The sequence below is a fragment of the Bombus pascuorum genome, chromosome 1 (genome assembly GCF_905332965.1).
Source record: "Bombus pascuorum chromosome 1, iyBomPasc1.1, whole genome shotgun sequence".
In the NCBI taxonomy this organism is placed as follows: Eukaryota; Metazoa; Arthropoda; class Insecta; order Hymenoptera; family Apidae; genus Bombus; species Bombus pascuorum.
Genome location: NC_083488.1, coordinates 1,274,867 through 1,295,208, shown reverse-complemented (window position 1 = coordinate 1,295,208; position 20,342 = coordinate 1,274,867). Strand labels below are relative to the sequence as shown.

General features: G+C 31.4%; 5 protein-coding genes and 1 long non-coding RNA gene across 8 annotated transcripts; 3 read left to right on the top strand and 3 right to left on the bottom strand.

Moving 5' to 3' along the window:
* Nucleotides 1-299: 299 nt before the first annotated feature.
* Nucleotides 300-12,181, bottom strand: LOC132911246 (long-chain fatty acid transport protein 1-like). 2 transcript variants are annotated; one of them, XM_060967745.1, is made up of 12 exons: nt 12,049-12,181; nt 11,773-11,972; nt 10,399-10,641; nt 5,891-6,041; nt 5,232-5,469; nt 4,534-4,759; nt 2,855-3,053; nt 2,196-2,388; nt 1,799-1,945; nt 1,510-1,647; nt 1,206-1,363; nt 300-1,035 (listed from the first exon to the last, which is right to left on the bottom strand). In XM_060967745.1, the coding sequence occupies exons 3-12, from the start codon at nt 10,587-10,589 to the stop codon at nt 727-729; spliced, it is 1,950 nt and encodes a 649-aa protein (XP_060823728.1). In that variant the 5' UTR covers nt 10,590-10,641; nt 11,773-11,972; nt 12,049-12,181; the 3' UTR covers nt 300-726. The 2 variants fall into 2 exon arrangements, with proteins under 2 accessions (XP_060823728.1, XP_060823738.1); XM_060967755.1 differs by having other exon boundaries at nt 11,778-12,181.
* LOC132911338 (uncharacterized) lies at nt 10,545-11,811 on the top strand. Its single transcript, XR_009658967.1, has 2 exons — nt 10,545-10,677; nt 11,159-11,811. It is a non-coding gene; the product is annotated as an uncharacterized LOC132911338 (long non-coding RNA).
* Nucleotides 12,182-13,412: 1,231 nt separating the features above from the next.
* On the bottom strand, nt 13,413-16,173 carry LOC132911301 (uncharacterized). 2 transcript variants are annotated; one of them, XR_009658958.1, is made up of 6 exons: nt 15,921-16,172; nt 14,873-15,433; nt 14,679-14,793; nt 14,442-14,588; nt 14,165-14,366; nt 13,413-14,064 (listed from the first exon to the last, which is right to left on the bottom strand). XR_009658958.1 is itself a non-coding variant. In XM_060967871.1 (5 exons), the coding sequence occupies exons 1-5, from the start codon at nt 15,987-15,989 to the stop codon at nt 14,245-14,247; spliced, it is 1,014 nt and encodes a 337-aa protein (XP_060823854.1). In that variant the 5' UTR covers nt 15,990-16,173; the 3' UTR covers nt 14,170-14,244. The 2 variants fall into 2 exon arrangements, 1 of the variants encoding a protein (XP_060823854.1); XM_060967871.1 differs by lacking the exon at nt 13,413-14,064 and having other exon boundaries at nt 14,170-14,366; nt 15,921-16,173.
* Nucleotides 16,174-16,209: 36 nt separating this feature from the next.
* Nucleotides 16,210-17,263, top strand: LOC132911311 (U11/U12 small nuclear ribonucleoprotein 25 kDa protein-like). Its single transcript, XM_060967903.1, has 3 exons — nt 16,210-16,342; nt 16,506-16,820; nt 16,996-17,263. The coding sequence occupies exons 2-3, from the start codon at nt 16,533-16,535 to the stop codon at nt 17,248-17,250; spliced, it is 543 nt and encodes a 180-aa protein (XP_060823886.1). The 5' UTR covers nt 16,210-16,342; nt 16,506-16,532; the 3' UTR covers nt 17,251-17,263.
* Nucleotides 17,247-18,365, bottom strand: LOC132911305 (distal membrane-arm assembly complex protein 2). The gene has a single exon (XM_060967889.1). It carries the CDS (start codon nt 18,198-18,200, stop codon nt 17,361-17,363), a length of 840 nt encoding a protein of 279 aa, XP_060823872.1. The 5' UTR covers nt 18,201-18,365; the 3' UTR covers nt 17,247-17,360.
* Nucleotides 18,366-18,760: 395 nt separating this feature from the next.
* LOC132911316 (dynein light chain Tctex-type) lies at nt 18,761-20,317 on the top strand. The gene is made up of 4 exons (XM_060967915.1): nt 18,761-19,248; nt 19,390-19,476; nt 19,725-19,890; nt 19,977-20,317. The coding sequence occupies exons 2-4, from the start codon at nt 19,453-19,455 to the stop codon at nt 20,123-20,125; spliced, it is 339 nt and encodes a 112-aa protein (XP_060823898.1). The 5' UTR covers nt 18,761-19,248; nt 19,390-19,452; the 3' UTR covers nt 20,126-20,317.
* Nucleotides 20,318-20,342: the final 25 nt, after the last annotated feature.

Sequence of the window (20,342 nt, the reverse complement as noted above, 5' to 3'; positions counted from 1 at the left end):
AATAAGTTGAGCTTACATATAATATTATGCTTAATCATCGTGTATATTCACATTTTGTTTTTAATCTATCGGCATTTTGGTATAAACTCAAATGGGACGAGTGCAAATTCAATAAACGTATACGTATAAATAATAAATTTGCAAACGGTATACGACGTGACAAATTACATGTAAGCTAAATACTGCAGACGTAAGTAATTTATTTCTTTTTGATTGTTTTATAGTCGCAGGTAGAATTATCTAAAGACCTGAGAAATTTCTATATGCTTAAATAAGGTATTTCTGATGAAAAATCAGCGTTACGTGTTAAGAATGATTTTATTCGTTGCTATCTTCCTACCTACAATGCCAATTTGTCTTATACTACGGACCGTTTCGTTTGATTAAAAATATACACAGTATTTATAAAATAAACAGGAACATGTCACCATATTCGTCTCCCGTGGTTGATGACAAAAATGTAATTCCTCTTTCGCTTATCTCTTTTTCCTATTTTTGAGCCCTCGTAAAAATAACTCTCTCCCCTTCTTTTCATAAGTTCAAAAAACATCCGCCTATAATTCTATGGTTTAACATGCCTGATGTTATTACATAATATCCTATGCATTGTATCTACAAGACGCGTGCAGAAAGTCATATTCATGTAGTAAAAAAAAGTTATATATGTACTCGTTTTACAAGTATATTCGACAATCGAGTGTCGCTCGCCAAGCGTTAACGTTACAACTAGAACTTTCTCGATCCGGAAATAATTTCTTGATAAAGTTCTGGTGTGATTTCGACGTATTCTTTGTTACCGGATAAAAAGTACATCTTGTCTTGAATTTTGCTCGGATCGAAACCTTCCTCTTGAAGGTTCATCTTCTTCAACTTAAATGTCCCTGTTATTTCCAGTTCTTTCACAATTCGCAAGAAGATTGGTCTAGCATATGCTGGCAGTGCTTTCTCTAAACCTTCTGCTAGAGCTTTGAAATCCAGAAGGCTGTCTGGGTCAACTATCGCTGCCATTCCTGCCCTTCCTTCCATTCCAGGCACCTTCGGTGATATTAAAATTAATTGAAGTTTTTAGATTTAAAATACAAGTCAAACTTTATATTCAAAAAAGTGTGACAAGTTTTACGTAGTAGTTAACTATGTCTTTTATTAAAATTATCTATGTATTAATGTTATATTAAAAGCGGATATAATTATTTTTGTTAACAAACCTGAACTCCGTAAACGGTAGCGTCTCTTTTTCCTGCGATATTACTGATAACTCCCTCCACTTCCGCAGTAGCAACGTTTTCTCCTTTCCACCTAAACGTGTCGCCTACTCTATCCTTGAAATAGATGTAACCGTATTCATCCTCTACCAAAATATCACCTGAAAAAAGAATTCCAGAAAATAGAAAATTATCTTAAGAGAAAATCGTTGGTGATAAAGACTTTTATTTAAATGAACAATTGATTGGACGAAGGTCGTTTTACGACTGCATATAAGTACCTTATTAGTTATTAAGTAGAACTAACCTGTTAGAAAGGCCTTATCACCTTTCACAAATACATCTTGTATTATTTTTCTTTTCGACTCTTCTTTATCCAGATATCCATTGAACTCTCTTAACGCGTCTCCTTCTTTTATTAATCCTATGAACATGCCTGGCTCATCTACGTCAAAAAAAAAGATAGTTTTGCAAAGAAAATAAGTAGAATTTCGTATTAAGTGTATTACAAAAATAAATTTAACACGGCAAAACTAATATTTCAGCAAAGTTTCGCATCCGTTATGAATTGTTTAATATCAAAGTTAAATTCTTACTTGTTTCTGCTCTTATACATAAGCCATTCGTCCCTCTAACAGGCTCGTATGTCTGATTATTCACGCGGATAATTGCTAGAGGATGAAACACTCGTGGCACGATTAGTGGCACAAAACCAACGGCGCCAGTTCGACCGTCTAAATTAGCTGTAATACAACGATAACAAATTATTTAAGATCTCTACAGTAAAAATTAAATACAATAATTAGAATAAGAAATATCAGTCTATGATTTATTATTACAATTTTATTCGAATGCTATAAGTAAGTAAAACTGATTACGATATAAAACGCGATCAAAATTCGAAATTGAATAAAGACAGATACTTCGTTGCAATATAAAATATAAGAATATTTTCCAAATGTCTTTATATAACGTTAAAATATTGAATATTACCAATATTAGCATTGCCCTCGCTAGACCCGTAGAATTCGGAAATTCGTTTAATATTGAAACGTTTGACAAATTCGCTCCAAATCTGCGGCCTCATGCCATTTCCAAACATGAGTCTCAAACGATGCGCATTATCTTCTGGTTTAGGGGGTGCATTCAGCAAGTAACGACACATTTCACCGACGTATTGTGCTGCCTAGCAAACAAAATTACAATTTGATAGGAACAGGCTATTATAATTGAAAATTGCACAGTGTCTAATTAATTGTTATACTACGCCGTGCACTTAACTTAATAATTAAAAACGCATTAATAATAAAAGATATTCTCTTATAAATTATGCAATTGTTGCAAATTGATCAGTAACGAAAACACTTAATATAATTTGGATGTTTTAGAGGTATTAACGATATCAGTAAATTAATTATTTTTCATAAAGTTTAGGAACAAAATAACGTCGAATATGTAATTTTACGTGTAGCAAAATGACTGAAATCTGTATAGCGCGATGTATTAACTTATTCTTGTTTATAAGCCGTTCCTTCTGCTTTGCAGAGACTAATGGATATCGTGACGAAAATGAACGAATTGAAAATCCAATTTTGTAAGCATTAATTTCACTGAGATCGCTATACAGTATAAAAATTTTGTAAATCACCTACGGTACAATTATATTTGATGCAATCTGTCCAATAAGCCGACACTGAAAACTTGGTCCTTAACACGGTTGGTATACCTTTCAGAATTGCGAAACCTACTCCAAGCATTCCACCAGCAGTATGGTACAAGGGATTTGGATTGTATAGGATATCACCCGATCTCAAACCCACCAAATTAAAGGGCATTACGACCAGCAAGTATCTGTAACACGTACATTACGTTATTATTTTTATTCTTTGTATCATAAAGCGATAATGACAAGGTGGAAATAATTAATGTTGTTTCAATTATTTATAACACAAATGGTACTTTTATATCATAAATAGTAATCGCTCAAACCGTTATTGTCTGATTTAATGTGATCTTATCTGACGAGCTTGAAATTGAAATAGTTTTAAAGAATGTTAGCAGAAATAAAATATTTACAAAAAGTAGGAATCTAAAATTGAAAGAAATTCTTAAAATCTTTCTATATACTTTTTCATTGCACGTCATGTTCAAAATTAATATACGACGTATGATTGAATTAAATTGCTTCTTTATTTCATCCAAAAGAATTAACGATAAATCGAAATGAAAGTTGACATGGACAGGAGCTAGGGTATTTTATTAGTAGCATAAAACAGTCATAATGCAGGCAGACAGGAAGCAGTCTCTAGGTAAAGAGACTACATTTACATGTAATCTCATTCTCGACGAGTCGTAAGGCTTTCCTGAGAGGATTATAGATCATTTATACGTTCAGCAGGGAGATAATTCATTCTGTACACGGAACTCTGCCTAAGAATAAATGAAAGTTTAAAAACCTTCATTAAAAATTCCTCTAACAGTACAAATCGGGTTCGTTGTCTGTTTTTTTATATATTCCATAATGAGCAGAATGGGAAATTACATATTTTCGATAAAATATTTCCAACGATACCGTTATCCGTAGAAAAAAACTTGCTTAAAAATATTTTATTTGCTAACGATAAATTAATTTACCACGCTAGAAATAATAACTATTTATAGTAGTAAAATGTCCAACAAATGAAACGTTCGATGTTTAATGCATGTACAATCGTTTCTACCTTTAAAACTTTATTTCCTTTTTTAAAATAATTTTTCTCTTTAGAGTTTCGTTCGAATTATATCGTTTATTAGATTTTAGATAATACAATTACGCAGACCTGGAATTATCGGTTCTATAATTATGTTACAAAGTTAATTGTAATCAGGAGATTTACTCAATCGCCATATAATACCATTAAAAGAAATACCGTTGATTTGACTTTAAGTTTCTAAAGGGTTGTCTTAATCTTGTCGCTCAAGACTGAGCTAGGTACGGAGGGTCGATATTTTTACATAATAAATCAACTTTTGTGTTAAAGATTATAGTAAATTCTAGGGTATAGTATCTAACGATACTATCAACCTTGACCACTTTTTAGTTAAAGTTCAATGCAAAAATAAATCAAACCGTGTCATACAGAATGTGTTTCACTTGCTTGATTTTTTTTTTTTTTAACTATAACTATACTTTCAAAACTAACGATTATATTTAACACGATTCGAAATAATAATTTTATAAACGATACTAAGTAAGCCAATCACCCTCTTTAATCGAACCAAAGGTAAAAGAACAAGAGCTTCGTTTCACCACGTTTGAAGAAAAGATTTAAAGAATAATACGTGTTCTTACCTCGAATTGAGAACTATAGCAACTTTCGGTAAACCAGTGGTACCGCTTGTGTAAAAGTATAGCAGCTTATCCCGGTAATTGGGTTCGTCTTTTACGACAGGCTCGTTTGTGCTGGCTTCCGATAGAAGTTTGTTCAAATCGTACACTCCGCTCTCACAGGTTTCAGACTTGAAACATACTTTGTATCTCACGATTCCCTGGATCGAGTCCATAATGTCATCGACAGCTAAGAAGACAATTTCATTTTTATATATTTATCCGAATTCTTGTGCTACCTACATTTCTATAATCATCGTTATTTCTAACGTAGAACATTCAATAATTCATACTACGATTTACATACTATCGTTAGAAGAATATACTGAAATATCTCTTCAATTTTATCTTGATGATTTTAATGGCTGAACAAGCATTCGATTTACCGTTCTCTCCCTCGCCCTTTGATTTTTATACAACCTTTCATACTCGACTAAAATCAACGCGTATAATCAGAGAAAATTACATTTTGTAATAAATTAAACGTTAAAGATAGCAAGTTATCTCCAATTCCATTAATAATGATCTCTACTTAATCTCTACTTGTTCTACATCTTAAATAACGATTTCTTTGTGGCGTCTCGTTCTTTCAATTGCCTTTTTTCCCTTTCTTTATCATATCGTAATTATTGCAAGATAAATTACGTCCGTGTCATATTTACCAGACGAGTATTCTTCCACGTAAATAATACTCTTCACTTTAGCGATACGAAGACAATGAATCAAAGACTGGAGACGCAAATTTGTGTTAATCAGTGCAGTAACGACACCGAGTTTTCCCAGGCCGAGCCAAATAGCCGCATATTCTGGTCTATTGGGCATCATTAAGGCCACGGCATCTCCTTTTACGTAACCAGCTTTTTGAAAAACATATGCGATCTGGTTGCTATATTTATTAATCTGCAAGTTTGAATTTTTAAACATTATCCTCTTATCGTCTCTTATATCTGCAGATGAAAGAGAAAAAATAACTAATCGTTATATCTAGTGTATTATTTGCAAATAATAAATAAAAAAAGAGAGTAAAATAAACAGAGATGATTTTCACTTGAATCTGTAATGAATAAAAAAATAAATACCTGTCTCTGAAATACTCTTTATAATTCTGTTTGAAGAATTAATTAAATCAATTAATTCGTGTTTATGAACAAATGAAAGTTATTTTGAACAAATAAAATTCGTGCAGAGATATAAACGAAAATGTAATCCTCCTCTGCTTCGATGTTCTTTAAAGAAAAGCGAAAGATTTAAAAAATCGACAAGTAAAAAATTAATTCCCACGATTGAAATTATTGAGTTGGCATGTTGCTTATGTACATACGTCGGAGTAAGTCCAAACTTGATCCTCGAAGAAGAAGCAAGGCTTGTTAGGATAACGATCCACTCTTTTCTTAAATACCTTCACGACGGTCATATTGTTTCGACGTTGCCCTTTTATTTCGATTTCTGCCGTAACAGCACGATACAGGAATCTGAAAATTATAAACATGATTTTTCAGGAGATTAAGAGTTTGATAGAATTATATATTTTTATCGAAAAACTCGAATCTTCCTTCTAGCTACATGTTTATTGCATTTCCAATGGATTTAATTTTAAGTCGTCGGTTAATTTCTCGTTTAACGTTCATCGCGCTTTTTCAGTACTATGATACCTTGATCTTAATTTTTTACGTTCACACTGACGCAATTACGTTTATTCAAAAAAATATTTGCATAAACAAGATAACGTTTATCTGTTTTAATTTCACGAAGCATGAATCGAACTTTGCTAATCCCTCTAAATAAATATATATTTATCTCAAACATATTTTAATGAATTTTCAACATTCTGGAACTCTGCAGACCTCCTAATTAAAATTTAACTTTGCCTACGATCTTATCAAAAAAAAAAAAAAATGTCAATCAATTGTATTATCTTTTCCGAGTTCCTTCGATATTACAAGTGGAATAGATAACCGATTACATACATTATATTTAATTATTAGATTCGATAAATTAGAAATATGCATATAGATACTAACGAAAGGGTAAATTCCAGTGTCATTGATATCAGTAATGACAAAAGTTTCTAGATAACACCTACGGTAAGAAAGGTACAATACGAAAAATGCTTTGCCGTTTTATGTTACGAGGTATCGTGAAAAGTTGTTAACAAAAATATTATGTTTTATATTATATTTATATGTATCGTATGTTAGATGGAAAAGTAAAAAAAGACGAAGGTAACAGTTTGACTAGGAATCAAAAGATAACAAATCAATTTTCTACTAAGAAGTAAATTTGATTGATTGACTGATTAATGGCATACCGCTAAATTTATAATTAATATAAAATAGCTTCGTTTGCACATATGATATCGAGTGCAATTTTAAAATTATAACTAAGTTAGCAATGTTAGAAACGATTTTATATATACGTATCTTGCGACATGTTGGTAGTCAATCTAATATACGCATGTACGTAGTGCGTCCAACAAAGGACGACCTACTTCTTCTTATCGTCTAACGCGTTGCTTATTCTTATCTTCTAATTTCATTGCTGAATATTTAAAATTGAAAAGTTTCTCGTCCACCTATGCCTTATATTTTTTACTTTCCTTTGAAATTCTAAGGACACTTAAATTTAGATAATTACTTTTCTTTGCTGTCTATGCCTTGTATTACCAGTTTTCTCTATGAAGTTTAATCGTTAAAAATTACGAGGATACGCGATCATGTCGGATTTAAAAACTCGAAATTTTATACTCGAAACATGGACATGGAGTTAAGACGTTGCTTAAAGTCCCCTATATAAATCTTGATTTTTCACCAAATACTTGTAAACGAAAGAAGATGTTAGATTTATTTCTTTTAGACCTCCAGGGTTGCATACTCCCTTCCGCTATCCATCTTATGTCTTAAAATTCTAATTATAAATACTCAACGCTGTATAATCCATTCTCCCTTGTTCGCCCGTATTTTCTATTTTCTATGTCTTCTTCGGATTTTAATCATATTTAGAACTGTCGGTTCATTTCCCTTTGTCCTCGTATATTTTTAATGTTTTTTCTTAGAATTCCTATCATTTGAAATTGCAAATTATCCAGCTTCTTCGGTTTTGATTTAATTAAGATCGAAACTTTTCGTTTCTCCTTCAAATTCTAATTATATCAAACATTTAATTCGTTCCTTTATTCCCTTAACGCTGTGTTCTCTATTTTTTCACCAAATTTCCATCATACAGAAAATTATAAAATTGAAAATTGCTTGTGTCGTTTATTTGAAACAAATATTTAGGATGATACGCAAACATTTACCTACAATTTTATTGGGCGATAAAATTTCATTGCTGTTTACGCTACTATTTATATTGCGTTTCATATCATAAATATAACACATTTTAATGTTAATGATCATTTATCGGAGCGCCATTGATGAGACATCGTATATAACGTTTGAACTTTGAACTATCATCGAAAAACAAGTAAAACTTGCAACCGATTCAAATTTGTTTGTCAGTGATAAGTTAGTTTAAACGACATTATCGTATAGTCCAAGATACGCATTGATCGAACTTTGGAATTTTTATCAGTCACAGGAAGTGCGATGCGTGTACGTGCACCTTTTCCAATAATAACAAGCTTTGACGCTCATCTTTCAATGTCGATTATAACAAGTAGTTATATAAAATCTTGTTAGTATGTGTATGCGTATTTAAATAGTTCAGCTATCTACTGAATAAATAGAAAAATTCATCTTTTTTCATTACCTTACGTATATCGTATACAGTGCTGCGAGAACATAATCACTGCTAATTCTGATCAGGAGCAACAAATAGTATTAAAATAGACTTAGGATAGATTCCACGAGATTTCTACGCTCGTATTTACTATCTAAGACCGATTCTTTGATTTGGAAAATATATATGTAATTAGCAAATAATCGCGAAACACATTCTTTCAACTACTCGAAAAAGACAGGAGCTTTTGATAAAAATCTCAGTGATAATAAGATAATATCAGAAGTATCTTCCTTCTCGAGATATTCGATATTTTATAACGCAATCTACTTCTACTTTTTGTACTCGTTGATCTCACATCGTTAGATTGAAAGCTATTAAAAGCGTGATACTAAATAGGAAAATAAATTTTTCCTGCCTCTTAAGCATTGTAATACAGAAAATTGTATTCGATCAGCTTTGTATCAACTTTTACAAATACACTCGATCGACTAATAGTATTATGCGTCGACACAATGCAACGGGTACGGACAACTCTTGGGTACAGAACAGTGCGAGAAACATATTTATTATGAGATATAATAGTAGCAGAGAGAGAGAGAGAGAGAGAGAGAGAGAGAGAGAGAGAGAGAGAGAGAGAGAGAGAGAGAGAGAGAGAGAGAGAGAGAGAGAGAGAGACGGAGAGAGAGACGATCCATTTTTCTCCAATAACAATTCCATACCCTTATCACATCTTGTTTGATCTTCAAATATTCTATCTAATCATCCCTCTCTAATTTACTCCGTTAACCTTTGTATTCCGCAATCAAAGTTCATTTAACCGTCGATGGTAACGGAACTATGTTTCTCGCATTAGACAAATAATTCCGCGTTCTGTTCTCGATACCGACACTACCGATATCACTTTGTCGTAGTATTATCAAATGACGCGTGCACTACTTTTGCGACATATACGTACAGAAAAACGAGTAGATACAAGCATATTTAGCAAAGTAAGCATTTCTTTTCTCTAACGGTGTTTTTAGCCAACGAGCGTAGCCTTACGCAGGTCAGTGACCGTTCACGATTGAAGAAACGCATCTGGTATAAGCAAGTACTTTCTCGTCGCGGATGAAAGCGAAACGTTTAAAAAACAATTAAAAAGGTTATAGGATGGTACTGGTAATGACTTTGTATAGAGCGAAGCAAGCGATAAGGCTGATAAGGAGCCGCGATATGAATGTTGAATTATTGGGATCAAGCGTATAGAGGATCGAGCTTCCTACATTTTTCTTTGTCAATATTCTCTTATTAGTAAACTTCTGCTTCTAGCTGCATAATAAATATAATGTATAAAGATTATAGGAAAAAATATGATAAATAAAATTCGCTGTTTTACGCGTTAATAGAAAATAAATTAAACAGTCACAAGGAAACGAAATATTATATAGTTACGATAACTAGGAAATGTTTAGTCTAGACTAATAAACATTACTTTTATGAATACTTCATAAACGCAGCGAATGACCTGCGCATGGTAAGGCTATGAAATATAACACATCCAAAGAGATTCATAGTATAAATTTCCAGGCGTGAATTTTTTCTAATAACAAAGCTTGTCGTACGATAATCTCGCGAAGACCTTATGCACTTTAAACCGAGATCAATATAGGTATATAAATAAATATACATTTTCCTAAAAGGTTTAACACTTTCTCGCTGTATTTTTAAGTAATATCTTACTACTACCACCTGAATAACCTCTGACGCAGAGTCTGAAAAGAGTTACTAACGAATACTATATAATTTTCACTATTTGATACATTCGATACTATTCATCAATTATCGGCATTCAACAATTTCGAATATTTGGTGAAAAGTTTTCTCTGCTTCGATCCTATCGGTTTTCACATGTAACGTTGATAACTTTAGAAAAATATATATTTTCGCGAATATAAAAAAAAATGGCCTCTAGATAAAGAATTATTTTACATACTGTGATAAATCTTATAACGAGCACTATAATTTGGGTGTTTTATACGTTTTTGCATTATGTCCATTGTTGCACTTTCAAATTCTCCACGAATGCATAAAAATTGACAGTCGATCGATAATAATAGATTTAGGACTTACTTTAGGTCACGAGGTAGAACTTTGCAAATGATATATAACTTCCGATGAAATCTGCAGATAACTGGAAGTAAGGCCAAAGCGAGCGCGATCTGGGCAATCTTGTTGAACCCAGGGAAACCGAACCTCGTCGCCACAACACCGAACATCGCAGCAATAACACCCAGAGCTAACAGCAAAAGTGTAACATCCATGATCCAGCGTCACCCAGTTTGTTCGCTGAGTTCTGGTACCCGTACCTCGGAACTGCAAAAGATAACGCGATGATCAGTTTACTTATATGTATGTCGAATATGAAAAGACGAATTATATCGCGTACTGTTCTTCTACGCAGGGTAAAAACGTTTGCACGCGAATAACGTCGCTACTTTTGCACCAAAGAAAATTAATTTAATTTTCTATTTTACATATAGGAAAGTTAACTTCTATGTAGAACGATTACTCTCTGGCGTTTCAAAATTACGTAAGGTAACACAATCAGTAGCTTTATTTCTGACTCGCACAAAGTGTAGCGATCGATACTTAGCATTTTAAGGGTTGACGACGTAATCGTATCAATTATTCGCATATCGAGCCAAACTTTCTTAAATTTTATTAAATTCTGGCGCATTTAAATGCCACGGCCAGCCTTTTCTATTTCGAAGCCAACAAAAACACGCCACGAACGATGTTTGCATCTGAGAGTCGTGCTATGAACCACCGCTCAGTCTCTTTGTCGAACAACTTATACCGAATTAATACGACAAGGTTCTTTGTTTCAAAGATGCACGAGATTGCTTGGACGGCCTCCTTGTCTTGAAGTCGCACGTGCTACAGCTCCGACAACCGCAACCTACCGCTATAGGGATACGCGAGTGCCACAACAACGATCATTTATACCTATGTGCAACGTGTCACGATCAATATTACATCCAGAACCGCGTAAAACGCCCCGATGAATCTTTCATGCTCGAATGTCACATCGTCGCTTTCCTCGCACGCAATTATATATAACAAAAACCTACGAGTTAATGTTTTAAAAGATAAATTCCATGACCATTTTAAGTTATTATTAAATATCGAAACCAGATAAGATATTACTATAGTATAACTATGCAAAATTCGATGCATTTTGATGTTCCACTACCACAACCCTTTATATCCCTTTATATCACAATTACAATCGCGACGATCAATATATCCTATGTTTTACTAATCCACGATCCAGCCGAGACAGTATATAAAAATATCACAATCTTTTGATCCAATCCCAATCCAGTTCCCTCATATATATTTTGTACGAAATACCAAGTGATTTTAACAAAATCGCAGGAACTTTATTCAGGATTTCTTCTGTTAAAATGAAATTGCACGTGGTGCACGAGAATAAATAAGTACCTTACTCGTTTCAAGGGGTACGAGAAGCACCACGGTTGATTCTGAATTGAAAATCGTACGAGACAGCGTGCAAATCAATATCCTGTGCCTCTCGGAGCGAGACCACTCTCGACGATGCACCAACAACACTAACAGCCGGCAAAGTGACTGACTGGACTGCAGAAATCGCGTTCCGACGGCACTTCGCTATTGCGCCACCACTGAGAATAATTCTCGAGCGATAGCGTACGTACAAAGCAACAGAAAATCGAAGTTTTATTTTAACGAGATTCCTACCAACGGCGTTCCTCCAACTTCACGTTCCTGTCGCATCGCTACTAGGCATGCCCAGCTACTCTGCGAACCCGAGCAGGCGCTGTTTTGTTTCGTGTATGCTTTTTGCTTTCGAGTTTGCCTATTGAGAATTTTTTTCAAAAATCACGATTAAAGATAAACGAGCAAAGAAAAGTGTAATGGAAAAGAAGTTCTATTCGAAAACATTTATTAGAAACAGTTTGCTTTTTGTATAAAGAATGCTTGAAAATTTATATTATTACGTTTCTCATTTGTATAGACTATAGACGTTAATCTATAATTCTCGTCGGTCGTCTTCGTCGTACACACAAACTTACTGCAGATATTTCGCCAGAAGGTGATATAATGTAATAAACATAAGAAGCGCGTGAAGTGTTTAAAACTTATGGAACGATGTAACTTAAAAATCATTTTTGCCAAAGTATGTTAAATATGTTGTAGACCTTTATTCGAGATTTCAATTTAATTACAATTCTGGTAACTATTATAATACGTTGTTATGTATGATACTTTGTTAGTATTTACTTTTACATATTTATTAATTGTAAATACAATAATACTCTATAAAAATTCGATCACATATACGAATATTTTAAAATAAAAATTCATATTGTCAATGAAAGAATTATAATTTTTAATGATCTGCGTATAATTAGATTGCAGCACCATCTATTTGTTAAAGAATAATGAATAATCAGTATTCATATAGGATAGTATATTTTAATCGAAAATATATGATTTGTAATATATGAAAAATAAACTTAAATAATATTAAAGATTGTGATATATATAAAATACACATAGGTAATACGATAGCGCATCATTTTGATTTTCAAAACAAATTTCATATTATCTCTTTTCATACTATAAATGGTTTAAATAAAACTGATTACCAGGAAAAGCGAAATTCAATTGAAATTACCAAAATTTTAATTATATCTATAATTTTATAATCACATTGAAACAAAACCTATTAAATTTATTGTCATTTTAAATTTATTAAAATTGATATGAAGATTTGATAAATTAAAAAAGACAGATATACTTGAGGCTGGATTGCTCATAAATAGTAAAGCTTAAAAATCTATTAAAAATGCAAATGAAATACGATCGTTATTTATTTTATTGTAAAATTAAATAATCATGCATTCGCATGTTACAAAAAGATATATGCAATCAAGTTTGATAAAGTAATACACGTGTATTAACTCTCTTTGTAATTTATATAAGTCTTTTATATTGAGCGTCGATAAAATCAAAATTCATAGTATGAATGTTATATGACAGAAAGAAAGTTTGATGTAGAACTATTCAATCACATGCTTTAATTTGTAATCTTCATACTATTGATCTGGTCACAGTAACTTTATTATTCATGTTTTATCATTTTCAATACATATTTTACTGCTAAACATTTTACAGAATACGTGTTATAGAACACGTGTTTCTGCAACACATTTATTATTATCTAACGAAAGAACAAATATCGTTTAAACGTATTTTAATTAGTTCTAAACTACAACTGTTCATAAACGGGTGAAAGCGTAAATTATTTTTCATAAAAACATTTAAATACGTGATTTATAGAATCGGTATACGATTTATAAAATAACGTGCTAGTTTCTACAATTATTAGTCATTCAATTGTATGACTATGTATTAGGTGTACAACAATTTCAATATGAATTATCTCTATCATTTTACTAGAACCGTTCGACAAAGAATTTAAGCATAAAAAGTAAATAAATGTAGTTCTACCTTATAAATAAGCACCACTGACATTTCACTGTTACTTAAGTTGGATATGTACTTGACACACGTTTATGTAAAAATGCAATAGTTCTGCAACCGCATCAGCCATTTATAATCAGCATGCTACTGAATTAAACTCTCATAAAATGTTAAACAGATGTACAATAACTAACATATCTTATTTTTATTATAGCATTACTGATTTGGAGCTAAGATAGGAAATGATGGGAAGACTTAATGAACGTCCTGAAAGTGAATGTATATTTAAAAATAAGTAGTTCTTCGTAGATTTAAGAAAAATGAAGTTGGTGGCAATATGATTTGTAGTAATTTACAAAGAAATTACCTAAGTTTGCTGGATTGGATATAATTTTTACATCGATCTACAACGGTAAATATTCTAAAATAATTATAAATTCCTTCTGTTCAATTTTGTGGACTTTTCTTGTTATATGCATTTATATCTTCCAAGTTCAAAATGTCAAATTCTATGATATTTTTTCCTGCAAATTGTCCAAATACTCCATTTGATATGCTACGTTTAACAACTGCAAAATAAAGATATATACATTAATGCAATCAATGATATTAAACGATCATTAGATAGTATTGAATATACCGACCATTTGAATTTACTTTTGTCAACGTATATGTTGGTAAATCCTGACATTCACGAGCTATATATGTCCCAACAACTGATAAATCAGAGATTGGTGGAGTAACCACTTTCATTGTTTTACGCACAATTTCTGTGTCTACTTCGTAATAACCTGCAAACATTATACAGATAAAAAATATATTATTATATTACTTATTTCCAAATTCGAATTCACTTGTTTTACAAAATATACGAAGATTACCGTTATACATTTTTCTGAGAAGATCATACATATTGCGTGGTGGTAAAACTGCTTGACGATCAAGTGGCATCACAAAGCAACATTGCCCATCAATATCAATTATGCCAGTTTTATTCTACAAAGAAATAAATTATACAGAGTAATATATTCTTTCTACCAGATACTTTATATAATACATATTTCAACATGCTTACAATGTTAAAATCATGTACAAATCGACCTTGACGCCCTCCACGGAAATCTGGCACATCAATTTTCTCATAGTGCTCATTTTCCAAATCGATCTCAAATCGTTCCTTGAAGAAGGAACTTTTGATGTTATCTACATTTTTCGCGATATCCGTAGCTTCCTGATCTGTAGTTCTCCTCAAACCTTTTATAATCAAACCAGAGTCAATATTTTTCATAATATCCATAGCTTCTTGTTCTGTAGCTCTTCTCAAACCTTGTATAATTAAATTAGAATCTGCTACCAAGCCTTCGTGTACTGCATCGTTGGTATAAGATGCTCTGCTTGATTTGTCATAAGGAATGCTGTACCATCCAGTTCTAAATTTGTGAATTTGTGTTCTATCATATTGTCTGTATATGTATATTCCGACTATGGATCCAATTATCACAACTGTCAATGCCATAGTGTACACTATAAATGCTGTGGTCATATGAACACGATAAATGCTTCTCTTAGCAATAAAATAATGACCTCCCACATCGGACTTCAAGCATTGTGCCTCTGCATCCCGTTTACCATTTTCCTATTTAGATAATGATATTTATTTATACTGAACCCTACTTCATGAGTTTTGATGAAAACAATGTTCGATGAAGAAAAAAATATCATTTTAATATTCACAACGATTAACTAAATGGGAACAACAATTTTCTAGAAATGAACTCTCATTTATTTATATCAATTTTACAATCCCACCACCACCACTATATCGTCGCTGGTCTGCGATAATGGCGAATACATGTAACGAACTATTGAACGACGTCATAAAATGATCAAATACGCAGCACTATGCAAAAGGCAAAGATAAAATTACACTTACACACAAATAAATTTATCAAAACTGAATAAAATTCATGAAGAACAATAAATTCGATGACATGATGAATATTTATTTATGAAGAGCAAACTAGATTTAAAATTTCTGCGTTTATTTCTATTAATGTTTCATCGTTAACAACATTAAAATATCATTAATGTTAGAGTTTGATAAATATCAAAATAGTGCTAACCGCTGAATTCTCCCCAGTAAACAACGGTTGTTCTTTCTTCTCAGTGATGGCCTTTGTAATGATCGTCATCTTGATAAATGTTTTGATTTCAGTATTCTTTTAAATATCAATAGACCTCTAGCACGAAAATTTTTTCCGTGCGTTCGATCGTACAATTATAACGAATAATCACCAAACTTTGGCAAATATCGAAATGTAACACAACTTACACAACGTAGCTAAGCATCGCGCGCTATATCCACAAAATTTCAGGATGAACTACATACATACATACATACACATAACTACACACACATATAAATGCAACCGAGATTGATCGGTGACAACCGCGCCCTCAATGCACTAATAAATACTATTTGCGCATGCGTCAACTCTGTGTGAAAGGAAGTCGACCGCTTCTCAATGTTTTCTACGTATAACAGGTATTTTATGTATTTATATGACGCAATTTTGACTGCACACATACGCACGCACGCGCGCGCACACACACACACACACACACAGAATGTTACATGATTTACACAAAGCACGAAGTCTTAATATTATTATTATTTAATATCTTTTTTATGCATTCAATGTTTACAGTATTTTCAATCACGATATATAGAAATTATGGATAAAATTCAGTGTACATTTCAAAATGCTAAATCAAAAGAAGAGCAGGGAAATAATTTGATTGAAAAAGAAGAGATAATTGATAAATGCACAGAACTCGATCATGATGAATTAGTTAAGCTAACAAAAGGAGCAATTCGTAATATAATTGAAAGTGATCCGTTACTTTTTGGTCTACCGGTGGATGTTACTATCGAGGAACTCAAAGCTCAAATTGCAGTTGCTCAAGGACAAGCGATAACTTTGTATTTGAATCGTGGAGAATTACCAAAACTTGGAATTGTGGTGAAACATTTTTCAAATAACTTATATATTTTTTATATTATGTATTACGTTATTATACATTTGACATTGTTTGTATATAACATTTACTATGTTTGATAATTAAAATAAAGAAAAATTAGGAAAACAATCTATAACAATTTTTGAATTATTTTAAATTGATTCTTTATGTTTTTAGGTACCCCCTCACCACACTACAGTCCTAGATCTCAAGAAAGCTATAAAACGACATACAAATTTATCTCTGAAGAGAGAGAAAGTTAAAAAAAAGATAAGTTGGAAACATATTTGGAAAAAGTATCATCTATGTTTTGAGAATGTTAGATTAATAAATGACAATGAAAATATAAAAGCTTATGGAATCACAAACAAAGCAGAATTACATTATGTAAAAAGACGCAGGGAAAGAAATAAATTGATAAAACACTCTTAGTTCTTTCGTAAAACGTGTAATATGTAAATGCTGCACATTTACATTACGTAGCAATTTATAGTTTAAAAAGTACATTATACTATTATTATTAATTAGATTTCTCGTATATATTATTTTTTAGGTAAACTCTTGTATTTTGGTTGTTGAATTTGACATTTTAGATATGGATTGACATCTTCTAATAACAAACAAGTTAAATCAAATGCTGCAGTTCCATAAAAGTTAGTTACAGTTAATTTCTTCAAGTTAGGCATTCTATATAGCGCTTCTAGTCCCCTTTCTGTCACATTTTCACATTCTGATACGTCAAGATGCTCTAAATTTGGAAATTCTGCAGCCAATTTATCCAATGACCAATCATTAATTGTTCTACAACCTCTGAAGCTTAGTGTTCTTAAATCAAAGAGATTAAAAATAAAATCAAGATGTTCATATGGTATAGGATATCCATTGAAATCTATTTCCTCTAAAATAAAGTTTTCATCATATTCGTTTGGGAATTTTGAAAGTTCACTCTTTTTAGTTTTATCTATCCATTCATCGTGATTTTTGAACCTTATTTTACCACTACACTCTATAACATATTTAGCTGCTGCCAAATTTGGACCTGCTATGATATATTTTTTATATTGTTCTTTTTCTATATATTTCTGATAATTTTCTTTTTGACGTTTCCACCAACATCTTAGACGTAATGTAACAAAATCATGTAGATCAGGTGCGTTTACTTTTACAATCATTCCTAGTGGTGGACCGTAAACGTGTCTGCCATAAGCTTCTGCTTTTGTTCCAACAGTGATTTGTCGTTTACGTAAATACTTTATAAAGTGATTGATAGCTTCATAGTTATCATAAAACGAACGTGTCACGTTAACCTGTAACGGTCTATAAACACTTTCTTGCTCAAAAATTTGTTTGAATATCATGCGGGTACAACGTTGACGTAACATTTTTATTATACAGTTTCATGTATGAATGATATCTCTTGTCTCACAAATAAATATTATGGATTCATCAACTTGTTTCAAAATATGTATAATTTTATAATATTCATTTAATAACAATACTTTTGCAAAAATTAACAGTTGCTCACTAAAGTTATTGAACATCAGCGAGCATATACGTCTAATAATATACAGTGGGCATGTGCACTATAATGATACCGTGCTGTCGATAGTCAACATAATATATCGATTTACCGCCGTAATTTAAATTATAAAAATTTCACGAATCATAAAAACTCGTCGAACCAATGATTTCTTTTACATACATTACTTGGCATAGTTATATATACGTGTTGTAATAGAACAAGAAATACTACCATGGATGATCAGTATGTATATACATTAAATTGAAAATTATTTCGATAGCAATTATAGCATTATAATAACACTAATTGAATGGTATTGAAACTTTGTATGGATATCTGTAGTTTTGCTATTATTATTGTATATTATCTAATTATTAATGCAATAAATTTGATACTCAAGGAATTTTAAAAATTATTAATTAGTTGAATACCGAAATAATATTAAGTACTAACACATTGTATTGTTTACTACTAATGCTAATATTAATACTAGTAACACTACTAATGCTAATAAATATTTTAATGAAAGTAAGATATTTTAAATGAATCAAGTAGTTTGTGACGTGTAATTATTTTAACCTATACAATTTCTTTTGTGTACCGTACAATTTATAAAAACATGAGTTAATATTTTAAGGAAGGTGTACTTAAATTAACAAAAGAATATAAGATATTATGTTTGATAAGGTACTCTTTATATTTTATACTGAATTATTTCCTCGAATTTAAAATTATTTGAAATTGACATGTCAAACATCCGAACGAATATGCAATGTTCAACAGTCGACAGTAATCAATTTACATTCTGCGGTAGTTGTCGCTAGATATTTCTTTGGTGTTGCTGATGAAACTGCAATACGTCTTATAATATACTTGTGCCGGTATTTTTGTGTGCAAAAATATATAAGGTGAGAAAAAATATAATTAATTCAATATAATTTATAAAGCATGTAATTTTTTATTTGTAATAGTGTGTATTATTATTAAAAATGATTTAATATTCTAATAGTATTGGCGATGTCAATCTGTTAATCGTATTTTGATTAAAGGAGTAATTATTTTTGGATTAATATAAAAGTCATTGGTGTGCAATTTATTAAAAGTTTGACAAAATGATGGAAGATATGCAAGAAGAGGTTAGTATTTTTCTCTTTTTCAAATAAAATATGTGTCTATTTCTGAACTGTCAGAATATGTGAATATACAGTATAGATTCACATTTTAATGCTTTTTTATATATTTATTTATTTTAAACGATGTTTATTTTAATGACAAAAATTACTGTTACCTTGATATTGATAGCTTATTTTATATGTACATTCACATTTGATTTAAATGACTAATATCTTTATATAATAGTTTAGCGAGTACTTTAATGTTTTAGACCCAATTTGTGGTCGACGATGTAAGCAAAATTATTAAGGAAGCGATTGAAGTATCTATCGGGGGAAATGCTTATCAACATAACAAAGTAAATCAGTGGACCTCGAACGTTGTCGAAGGATGTTTGGGAAATCTTACAAAACTTCAAAAGCCATATAAATATATAGGTATGTATTTTTATAATTTATAAGAACCAATTTAGTAATCGTAGTTAAATAATTCATCTTTTATTAAATTAAAAAAATTGTTTTAGTGACTTGTACTATAATGCAAAAAAATGGAGCAGGACTGCATACTGCGAGTTCTTGCTACTGGGATAATGCTACTGATGGTAGTTGTACAGTGCGTTGGGAAAACAAGACAATGTATTGTATCGTTTCTGTATTTGGCCTAGCAATTTAACTGACTCTAGTATTTTAAATGCTTTTCCGATAAACTAAAATCTCAACAAAGAATAAAATTTCGTTTATTAAGTTGCAAAAATTACAAGTATGGTGTAGGAAATATAAAATCTATTTTACACAATAGCTTCTTCCTTTTCGCGATATATTATGTATTTTTTATATTGCAAATACATTGCATTTAAGACACTAATTATTGTATTTATTAACTAAAATAT

Bases quoted from the DNA above. Each gene is read 5' to 3' on its own strand.
- LOC132911246 (XM_060967755.1), bottom strand. From the start codon at position 10,589: ATGGATGTTACACTTTTGCTGTTAGCTCTGGGTGTTATTGCTGCGATG. The intron at 1,648-1,798 runs GTAAGAATTTAA...TTTTTGACGTAG, and splicing joins ATGTATAAGAGCAGAAACAA to ATGAGCCAGGCATGTTCATA. The intron at 1,036-1,205 runs GTTTGTTAACAA...ATATCACCGAAG, and splicing joins CTACCGTTTACGGAGTTCAG to GTGCCTGGAATGGAAGGAAG.
- LOC132911301 (XM_060967871.1), bottom strand. From the start codon at position 15,989: ATGACGATCATTACAAAGGCCATCACTGAGAAGAAAGAACAACCGTTG. The intron at 15,434-15,920 runs GTTAGCACTATT...TTATCTAAATAG, and splicing joins TTACTGGGGAGAATTCAGCG to GAAAATGGTAAACGGGATGC. The intron at 14,367-14,441 runs GTCGGTATATTC...TTTATTTTGCAG, and splicing joins GACAAAAGTAAATTCAAATG to TTGTTAAACGTAGCATATCA.
- LOC132911311 (XM_060967903.1), top strand. From the start codon at position 16,533: ATGGATAAAATTCAGTGTACATTTCAAAATGCTAAATCAAAAGAAGAG. The intron at 16,821-16,995 runs GTGAAACATTTT...TTATGTTTTTAG, and splicing joins TACCAAAACTTGGAATTGTG to GTACCCCCTCACCACACTAC.
- LOC132911305 (XM_060967889.1), bottom strand. From the start codon at position 18,200: ATGTTACGTCAACGTTGTACCCGCATGATATTCAAACAAATTTTTGAG.
- LOC132911316 (XM_060967915.1), top strand. From the start codon at position 19,453: ATGATGGAAGATATGCAAGAAGAG. The intron at 19,477-19,724 runs GTTAGTATTTTT...TTAATGTTTTAG, and splicing joins TGGAAGATATGCAAGAAGAG to ACCCAATTTGTGGTCGACGA. The intron at 19,891-19,976 runs GTATGTATTTTT...AAATTGTTTTAG, and splicing joins AAAGCCATATAAATATATAG to TGACTTGTACTATAATGCAA.